This window comes from Hyposmocoma kahamanoa, unplaced genomic scaffold, assembly GCF_003589595.1.
Source record: "Hyposmocoma kahamanoa isolate Upper Pololo Valley unplaced genomic scaffold, ASM358959v1 63, whole genome shotgun sequence".
Classification (NCBI taxonomy): Eukaryota; Metazoa; Arthropoda; class Insecta; order Lepidoptera; family Cosmopterigidae; genus Hyposmocoma; species Hyposmocoma kahamanoa.
In genome coordinates this window covers 10,413,438-10,424,004 of record NW_020653851.1, presented here as the reverse complement: position 1 = coordinate 10,424,004, position 10,567 = coordinate 10,413,438, and the positions used below count along the sequence as shown (strand labels likewise).

General features: G+C 36.2%; 1 protein-coding gene across 1 annotated transcript in view; it reads left to right on the top strand.

The window, feature by feature from the left end:
• The window catches only part of LOC113229958 (dynein heavy chain 8, axonemal-like), a 102,851-nt gene that overhangs the window by 68,055 nt on the left and 24,229 nt on the right, over positions 1 to 10,567 (top strand). The window contains exons 56-67 of the mRNA XM_026463655.1: positions 883 to 1,085; positions 1,641 to 1,755; positions 1,843 to 2,019; positions 2,454 to 2,621; positions 2,934 to 3,034; positions 3,484 to 3,682; positions 6,134 to 6,345; positions 6,450 to 6,588; positions 7,456 to 7,640; positions 8,092 to 8,218; positions 9,377 to 9,512; positions 10,098 to 10,315. Of these exons, the coding sequence (XP_026319440.1) occupies positions 883 to 1,085; positions 1,641 to 1,755; positions 1,843 to 2,019; positions 2,454 to 2,621; positions 2,934 to 3,034; positions 3,484 to 3,682; positions 6,134 to 6,345; positions 6,450 to 6,588; positions 7,456 to 7,640; positions 8,092 to 8,218; positions 9,377 to 9,512; positions 10,098 to 10,315 (1,980 nt within the window). The remainder of the gene's footprint in view (positions 1 to 882; positions 1,086 to 1,640; positions 1,756 to 1,842; positions 2,020 to 2,453; positions 2,622 to 2,933; positions 3,035 to 3,483; positions 3,683 to 6,133; positions 6,346 to 6,449; positions 6,589 to 7,455; positions 7,641 to 8,091; positions 8,219 to 9,376; positions 9,513 to 10,097; positions 10,316 to 10,567) is intronic.

The window sequence follows — 10,567 nt, the reverse complement described above, 5'->3', positions numbered from 1 at the left end:
GATTTAAAATAAGTCAATGATTAAAATAAGACTGTGATTTAAAATAAGTCAATGATTAAAATAAGACTGTGATTTAAAATAATGCCCTTATTCATTAAAAAAGAGTGAGGTTAATATAGGTTTTACAAGTGTTTTGTTTCTTTTCTATATTTGCAAAATGAAAGAGAAGATTCCGATTTTAAGACCATTTTAACTAAAATAGGTTTAATCAGCATTTATGAATAAGTGTGTTAGGTTGTAATTAAAATACGACTGTGATTAAAATAAGCCAAACAAATATTATCATTTATTACAAAACCTACTCTTTTATTTCACTTACCTTAGAGTAATCGCCAATTTTTCCACTGGAGCTATGGGGATGCGACGTATGCTGGATCTTCGTAAAGAAAACTCTAACTTGCACAGTAATTCGTCGAAAGTGCTGGTTGATAAGCGAAAATATTTATAAAATTTATAACTATTTTCTCGTAAATCAGAGAAAGATGTTACGTGTTCGCCTCTCAGTAACCTTGTAGCGTTATAAGGATCAACACCTACTGTTCTTCGACGTTGTTGTTGCCTTTTTTTCCATAAAAAGTAAATAGCCAGTACTCTAACCGCATTGCCGTTCATTTTGTACACGACTGTCTCACAGCAGCTAAACGCGCCGTACTAATGTCGTTTTATAGTGCACCGCTGTTCAAACGCGCGCTGTCCAACAGCGCGCTACCCAACGGCGCGTCTAGCCGCGTGACTAAAAAACCAGCCTAATATCGAGTTCCTGGTGTCGATACTTTTGGAGTGATACTTAAATGAATGTTGAAATGAAATGAAATTTTAAAAATGGTTTCCGTTCATTCTAAGGTACCGCCGGTTAACTAATAAATAAACATTATTACGCAGGTTGTATGTTCTATAGAAACAAAAATGCAAGTAATAGAAATGATGGGCTCTGTCCAAGACAATGTGGCAGAAGCGTGTGTTAGCTACTACGATCGATTTAGGAGGCAGGCACATGTCACCCCTAAGTCATATCTTTGCTTCTTGGAAGGTTACAAATCTTTGTACAAAGATAAACATTTAAATATCGCCGAAATGGCCAGAAGGTTGGTTTAATTGTGAATTACCATGTTATTCATAAATGTCTATCGTCAGTGTTAAGATAGTTGACGAGGTTGAATGTCAACCCGTCATGTCAACCCGTGACCATGGAGCGTGCAACCGTTCCGAAACATCGGGAAAATAAAAGAAGTCATACCGTGGTAAGAAGCCTGAAATTAGTGATAATCGTTTAGTGAATAACCACGAAAGCTTTAAAATCTATAGAGGTAATGAACATTCGGTATTGCAACGTGTAAACTTGGTTGAGCTAAGCATTCGATAAGAGCAAACGAATAGTTTAGAAAAGTTGAAGCATTACAATAAATGATTGTGCCAACAGACAGCTCGTCGTTTCCTACACTGTTCATTATGTATTAAAAGTTGTGCGTTTTAAAAAAAAATTCAATAAATGAAATAAATTATGTTGATTAGAAAGTTAGTAAGTCGCATTAGTGTAGAATGAATCATTTTCCAAAAGGTTTGCCGGTGTAGTAATTTAACACTATAAATACATAATAATAAATATTCAACATATTACAACACACATAAACATTTTACAGAATGACAACTGGTTTAGATAAACTTATAGAGGCTGGCGCTAGCGTTGACATATTGAAGAAGGAATTAGAAATCAAAGAACAGGAGATCAAAGTGGCTACTGAAAAAGCTGATGAGGTGATGTTTTAATTTAAATTAATTTCATTTTCATTAATCTTGGACATAAATCATCTATATGTCCATAATACACTTTTATGTAACTAGGTATTAGCGGCTGTAGCAGAATCTCAAGCGGCAGCCGAAATAGTGAAGGGAGAAGTGCTGGAAGTAAAGGAACGGGCCGTAGCCCTCGTCAGTGTTATTGCGGCGGAAACCGCAGTTGCTGAGGATAAACTCGCGGCTGCTAAACCGGCTCTAGACGCCGCTGAGGCTGCTTTGCAGGTATTGTTTCTCCAGTTTGTTATTGTTAATTTTACAAGCTTAGAATGCCAAAACGTGCGCAGTCAATCGAAAGATATGTGAAACCAATTTAGTTGCCGCGAATATTAATGTTGGTTCGCAAAAAACTTTATTTAACTCAAAAACTAATATTTATTTGGAACTAAATATTAGTTTTTGAGTAAGCGTTATTGTGACTACGATGGCCGGCTAAGATAATACCTGTTTGATACATCCTGCATTCTCCCTAAGTAATGTGTAGTGCTATTGGAATATTTACCATGTTTTTGTTATACATAAAGTCTGACTAACAATCTTTGTCATTTTTAGAGTTTCAAACATACACAATAAAACGGAACTAATCGTAAGCGAAGTCTTACGTCCGTCTAGATGTCAAATTAACATTTCTATACTAAAATTTGACTTTTATTTTTCAGACTATCAATGCTGCTGATATTGCAACAGTGAGAAAATTAGGTAAACCACCGTTTTTGATCACTCTCATTATGGACGCTGTAATCATCTTGTTCAGAAAGAAAATAGATCCTATCAAGCCGGATCCAGAAAAAAATTTCCTGACAGCATCGTGGGCTGAATCGTTGAAGGTTAATTTTGCTTTATGAATACAACAATTTATTTCCGGTGTAATATAATTGCGTTTATATTTTTATTAATTTGTAGATAATTGTTCTGTGTGTTTTGAAAGCCTGCCTTTTACTCTTGAAATATTCAGGTCTCCAGACTTGGTAACCTGAAGATTTTACCTAGAGTGGAGCCAATAACTGAACTACACACGTTTTGGCAAACAAACTACTTCAATTTACGTATCTTGTTGAAATTACGTACGTAATTATTACGTATTTTGTTGTAAAAATAAGGATTCTGTCTAATATTGTTTACGTATTTGTTTATCGAAGGTTATGGCCGATGCAAGATTCTTGAGCAACTTGAAAAATTATCCTAAAGACGAAATCAATGCTGAAATGGTTGATTTGTTACAACCTTATTTTAATTTTCCGTAAGTAATGCGGAGTGCGGCCATTTATACTTTTTGTACTCGGCTATGTCATTTTTAGGGACCTACGAAGCTATGTTAACCCGGGTACTCATTAGCGAGCTGTAACTGTAACGTGACAGATACGGTAATGTGGCACGGTAGTGTGACTAGAATGAGTACTTGGTTATCGTCGGCTCCCTGCGAACCGCACGAGTTCCGCTCGCGGCAAGCTCTTGAACCATGTTACACTCATGATTTTTGGTAACATAACATGCAACAGTTACGTTTACAGCTCGCTAGTGAATACTCGGCTTATACGCCGTTTGGCGCAGGCAGGTGCTAAACACGTCTTTTTTTTTTTAGTTTTGTGCACAATTAGCGATTGATTAATTTTGATTTATTACTTTATTAAATTTCATTTTATTAATTTTGTCATTTACATGTTATAAAAACGAATTTTCAAATTCTAGTCAATATACGTTTGAGGCAGCAAAAGTAGCTTGCGGTAACGTTGCCGGCCTGATTTCATGGACTATTGCTATGGCACAATTCTATGCTGTCAATAAAGACGTATTACCTTTGAAGGCAAACTTGGCTATCATGCAAGGCAAATATCAAAGTGCTAAAAAGGAACTAGACGCTGCGGAAGCATTGTTGGCAGCAAAAGAGGTGCGTTTGTGGCTCCAAATAAGTTATTCTCTTTTCTTAAACTCTAAACTTTATTCAGCATCGTGTATCATTATAAATACAACTCATTACAAATAATATGCATTAAAGTAAGATATAGTCGTTTCATATAGGAGAATACAATTGAAAAATGTTTTAACATTTATTCAATCAAAACATGCATCTTACTGGAAAGCTCCTTAATTAGATTTAAGGAAGCTGCGGAGAATCGGTTTCGAAGGATAAGGGGTGCTGCTGAAATTACAGGCACATGGTGGAACTTGTCAACTTATGTCTCAAGGTGACGAGCATAGTGGCAGTGCCCCTAAGATCTTTGCGATTGAGCTCTGAGTGGCACTGGAACCGTTATGGACAGGCGTGTCGCTTATCACCAGACGCATGACTTGTGCGTCCCGTCGCTTCGTATTATAAAAAAAAATACTCTGGATCAATCAACAATTTTCTGCGCATAAGTAACTTTTTGGAAAGTGCTTACCACCGTGTGTGTCGTTTACAATTATCATAATCATGCTGCCGATTCCACGCTAGTTGGCGATGGATCAGTTTCGAAAATTTACCTTATAGTGCTTGAGCACTGACTGTCAACGGGGCGTATTTGCAAGTTAAAATTTGCTCTACGGAACCAGCAGCTTGATTTTGATTGCTTCTCCCGATCGGAAACTGAGTCTCTTCCGAGTCGAGGCGCATAATTGCGATCGCAACTGGCCGATCGGAAACTTTTGATATTTGTGATCGAAACAATAGTTGATTTAATTCACAAATTAGAAAGATATAGTAGGAATCAGGTCATCTTTTCGCTCAGAAACCCATTTGATTTTGAGACTACTCGATCGGATCGATTCCGATTTGAATCAAAATCAGCACACAGATAGACAATAACGCATTGTCTGTTCTTTAGTAGTACTGGCTTCTTGCAAGGTTCGAGTCACTTCCGCTGCATTGTACTAATAATAATAATACTTTATTACAGAAAAAAAATCCAGTTTGTTAGTAAGACTTAGCAACTATATTAGTGTTTATTAAAATTTCATTACATTACGTAAAACTTCTGGATTTAAATAACACCTATGACCCTTTTTATAAGATGCCAAGTTACTATCAAATCAGTTCACGAGTGTTGCCATCAAATCAGTTCACGAGTGTTGCCAATATGCTGTTCGTTGTAGCCAGCGCACGGTGAAGAAAAGAAGCGGCCTTCTTTCTCATTATTGCTGGAAAGCCTTCAGTACTCGGCTTAGCGAACATTTATGACCCGCTACATTGGCGCGGTAGCCTCAACAGCATCCGGAATGCATTGTTATACTGTATACGCAGGGCATTGTCTCGTAAGTTCGTTTGGTGCCACTGCTCGAGTAAAATGACGTGCAATACGCTTAGTGCCAGTAATAGTGCCGAGGTCGGAATTCGTATTAAAAATTTACAATAAATGTTTTATTTCGCAGGGAATGCAAATGTAATTGAAACGAATAAAATAAATATATTTATATATTTATTTATGTATTTGGAGTAAAGTTTGAAGTTTATAGTTTCCAAGTAAAAACTACGGAAGGGTAATTTCATACTTTAAACTCTAAAATACGATTAATTAGTTAGTATTTTATATTCAAAGATTAGTTTATTTCCATGTTTTATGGTACCAAGTGATTTGTGTGAGTGAGTGAAGCCGACACTCCGGTCCATATCAGTTGCAGAGCCATTCAGAGCTATAAATCCCAAAGATCTGAGGGGCACTGCCACACTGAGCCATAAGTTGACAAGTCCATTGTGCCTGTAATAATTTATCCAACACCCTTACCCTTCAAAATCGGAACGGAGTAATAGCAGCTCAGATTACAAAACAATAGACAGATGGAGCATACGCAACAAACGAAGTGAAGGTAGCTTTACATTTCTTTTGAGATTGCCAGATGCAGCGAAAAATCTCCCGAATTTTTTTCTTTTGCTTTCTATAATACTAATGTTACAAACTGGAAATGTCATTTTACAGTATAGGTACTTAAGTGTCAAATTATTAAATGAAATGTTTAAATTAATTGTTAAGTGTATTAAACAAATTATATGCAATATAAGTTTATATTTAATTATTATTTATTTATTTAGGATAACTTACAAAACATACACAAACAATTGGTCAAAACCATAGATTTAGTATATAATATACTAAATCTATGGCTTAATTCTTTGGACGAACTCTTTGACTAGGAGCTCTACTGCTACTAAAAGTTTATTTACATATGATAGTTTGCTTTCCTGGTCATACACATGTATAACCTCTATACATGTTGCACGAAAATTTCTGCATGTATCTCCCTTAATATTACGCTAAATATGGGTATTATATGGACGTTAAACTGAATGTTTCCATCTTACGGTGACTGATAAGCTTCAACTATACCGAGTTAATATTTATATGCACGTTGCTAAAATTTTTAGCGTGAATTAGCTCATGTACAAAAGCAGTTCGATGACGCCATGACTCTGCAAAAAGCTGTATTGGACGACGCGGCTAAATGCCAGCAAAAGATGGACGCTGCGACAGCCCTAATTAACGGTTTGAGCGGGGAAAGAATACGATGGACCGAACAGTCGGCACTGTTCATGTCTGAGATAGACCGGCTTGTCGGTGATATTTTAATTTTGATCGGGTAAGTTAACTGTGACTTGAAAGAATAATAATTGCAAGAACGTAGGCGTACCGGGTGTATCTCAAAAGCCAGTTGATATTATATGAAATATTAAAATATTGCAGTTTTTTGTCTTATGCTGGGCCTTTTAACCAAGAATTTCGCACCATGTTGTTGGGTACTTGGATGAGCGACTTATCAAAGAGACATATACCCGTATCTATGAGTTTGAATATTACGGAACAACTTACGGATACTGCTACGGTAATTAATAAAAAAAATCTGCTTATATGTAAAAATCTGCCAATAATATGTTCTTTGGTTTCCGTAGCCTAAGTTTATTCACTTTTTTATTAGTTACGTTTTCCATCTGTCTGTAATCAGTTCACATTATAAATATCTTCCCAATAAATATCTCTTGCATCTAATGCGGCATTATTAATTTATATATCGCATAACCCGCCGTACATGAAACAGGCATCGAGAAAATACTTCGACTCTGCTCCTTCATCCCAATCCCCTCGTAGTGGCTGCTTCTAATAACGTCCCCCTCCGGGAAAACCTCCACCGGATTCGTAAGACCCGTCGGCCAAGTCCTGAACGATACTGACGACCCCATCACACTCGCTACTTTAAAGGCCAACCAGATCGCTAATCTTTCCAACTCCATACCTACTCCATACATATTACCTCGCCGGCGAGGTCGCAGAGCCCCGTCATTTCATCACGTATACCAGTAGATTCGTTCTTACAACACGCCCTTCTGGCGGAAGTCCCCAGTATCGCCCTGAGCCGAGGTACATGCCCACTTGGGCGCCCTCTGGCCCGCTACTTAGTAATACATTTCATTAAAAAATGTCGGGAAGTTATACTAAAATGGTTTTTTTACGCACAAGGTAAAGATTGTTCATTTAAAATTTTTCTTCGCACTTATATGCTCAGAACCAAAAGGTCGTTTAGACGGTCAGATTTATACTTTAGTGGCTATTATATTAACTAAATAAACAATATTTGTGGTATATATGATTATATAATTACTAATTACATATTCTCAATTTTTGTAATGCTAAACGGCAAGAACAGGGAATTTCTGTATCGTCCTTCTACTTTTTCTTCTAAATATCTAAACAGATTGGCGAGTGGAACTTATGCGGGCTGCCGACTGACGAGTTGTCCATTCAGAACGGCATCATTGTAACGAAGGCAGCGCGGTTCCCGTTGCTTATAGATCCTCAGACACAGGGCAAGAATTGGATTAAGAATATGGAGAAAAACAATGATCTTATCGTCACTACACTCAATCATAAGTACTTCAGGTTTGTTGGCAAAATTGTAATACTGTAGGTACTTAATGTGGATGCATTTGCAGTTGTTGAAGGATGTGTTCTATTTCTTTGTTGTTAAATTTGTCTTATCGAGTTTTTAGATTTTCGCGATAGTTCCACAGATTTTTTCTGATCTAAATCGCATACATTTGTTTTTTTCAAACAAACTACCGTTTCAGGCCCTTTACAGGTCCCATGGTCACGGGTGACTGAGATGGTAAAGTTAAGTGTAATATTAAATAAAGACGATTTGTTATAATAGGCGAATTAGATCCGAAAATACATTCTAATATCTATTCTAATGGTTTCATTTTGTATTTCTCTTTTTTAATTTTTTATGTATTCTATAATGCCCAACAAAATTTGGACATGCATGAGTAGTCAAACCAGCTACACAACAAAATATCCTGATAAGCGTAGATGGGGGTGATTTACTTTACAGAAACCACATAGAAGACTGTGTGTCTCTAGGCAGACCAATGTTGATAGAAGATGTCTCTGAAGAACTTGATCCAGTACTTGATAATGTTTTGGAAAAAAACTACATCAAGATCGGATCTTCCTTCAAAGTTCGTATTTTATCTATTTCACAACACATGAATTACGCCATTGTACGTATTTTTTGCGGTTCAATGTTGAGTATCTTGGCTTGCGCTCGCGTAGGTGACTTTTAATTAATGGTGTAAGGGTCGGACTTGTATTCCTGGTCGCATCTTAGAGAATTTGTGACCTTTAATCAAGTCATAAAGGCTAATCTCTTATATAATAAGACAATTAGTCCAACTCCCGCTTGCTCGACGTGTCAATGCATCGTTCGAAACGTACGGTTATCACATTATTATTTTAATTGTATCTACAGATAGTAAACACAATTAGAAAATATTTAGGTACTTGCACTTACATGTTGCGGACATTCTCAGACTAGTGTTCACTTACTTACATTCTGTGGCAGTTTTTATTATTTAAATATTCAAGTATATTATCGTGTAATTATTAAATAATATTTCACGATGCTATACTCGAATATTAAATAATATTGCACGATAAAAAAATTGATAATTTAAATAGTAACATGTGTACCAGTATCGCAGATTACTATCTCGATTGTGGTAGTATGATCATGAAAATTAAATGCGTTGACATTGACTTACAAATAAATGGACGACGGGTCTAATACAAAAAACCACGAAAAAAATGTCCCAAGTCAACCTATTCCAAATTTAAATTGTTATGTCATCGCAGTATCGCGCTGTCCGTAGAACAAATGAAGACTAAAGCGGAGTGTCGCGCTCTGTATACGATTTTAGCGCCTTACATGTGCGGACACTTTTTAGCGCGGACCCGACGTCCATAATAATTGTAAGTCAATGTGCGTTGATGAATTAAATTGCGAATGAAATTTGCATAATATTCATAACAATCCGTATATAAATAAAAAAATCATAAATTTGACACGAAAGAAATATATTAAACACTCGTGCGATCCGCGCTATGCAACTCTAGTGCACCGCGAGATTATGCGAACGTATGCATCCGTACTCCGTACACGGCGCGCGGCGGGCGTGCACACCATTACAAGCCGAGCTGCTACATTAGTATGGAGTTACACTACTTGTGTGATTATATTATGGCGTTAGCACGCTGCACGACTGAATGTTTAATTTTTCATTTGTCTGGTGTCAGCTGCTACGTGCTACAAAACCCAATTTATCAACTACAAATTTCAGGTAAAATTGGGAGATAAGGAAATTGACGTAACTGAAGGGCACAAAATATATATAACAACGAAGTTGCCAAATCCCGCTTACACTCCTGAGATATCGGCGCGTACATCTATTATTGACTTCACTGTCACTATGCAAGGTAAAGTTCTATAGTCCGTTGAAACTAACTTTGTGATTTTGACATATAGCTCTGGTGACGCAACGTTGCCATTTAACAGGCATACTGCGAATCAAGTAGATAATTATCTACAATGTGCTAAAAAAAATAAAACTAAATTTAAATTAATTATATTCTGTTTCTAAAAAAGGGGACCCTTTCAAAAACAAAAATCAGTTTTTTGACATATTTTGGTCGAATGTGGTTATAGCATTTAGGAAGGAAAGAATATTTTTTTTATTGCCATAAAAAAATATTGTAACGTGACCGAATAGAAATGTACGTACAACATAATGTGCTAATGTACAACAGGTGGAATCATAGCCAAGTAGCAATTTCTTCCAAGCGACTTTAGTGTGACCAATTCGGTATGCCACTAACAGATTTTGTTGTAATTCCATTGTTAACCCAACAGCAAGAGTATTTTGTATTAGTGGATAGAATCACGTCCCCTTACATAAGTGTAACGCGGTAAAGTTAACCTGTTACATTTGTATCAATGTAATTTGATTGTTATCTGTTTTGTTGTCCATATAATAAATGAATAAACCTGTATTTCCTCATTAGGTCTGGAGGATCAATTGCTAGGTCGCGTAATTATGACTGAAAAATCGGAACTGGAAAGTGAACGTACACAGTTGATCATGGAGGTGACAGCGAACAGACGTAAGATGCAGGAGTTAGAAGCAAATCTGCTGCACAAACTGACTACTATTCAAGGGTCGCTGGTTGAGGACGTTTCTTTGATTCAAGTGCTCAACATCACTAAAGCTACTGCTACAGACGTAAGGAGAAAAAAAAGAAAATTAATAAAAATAACAATAATTATAACTTTTTTATAAAAAAAAACCTATTTCAAAAGTTTGTGGAATTATATCCATTTGCCAAGATTTATTGAAATCGGTTAACGGAAAATGTGCATTAAAATATTTTCTGCAAAAATAAAATATACACAATTTTTCAGAAAGTGTCTAGAATTAACTAAAATAGATATGTACAGCCATGAAAAATAATATTTTATTAAAATAAAGCTTAAT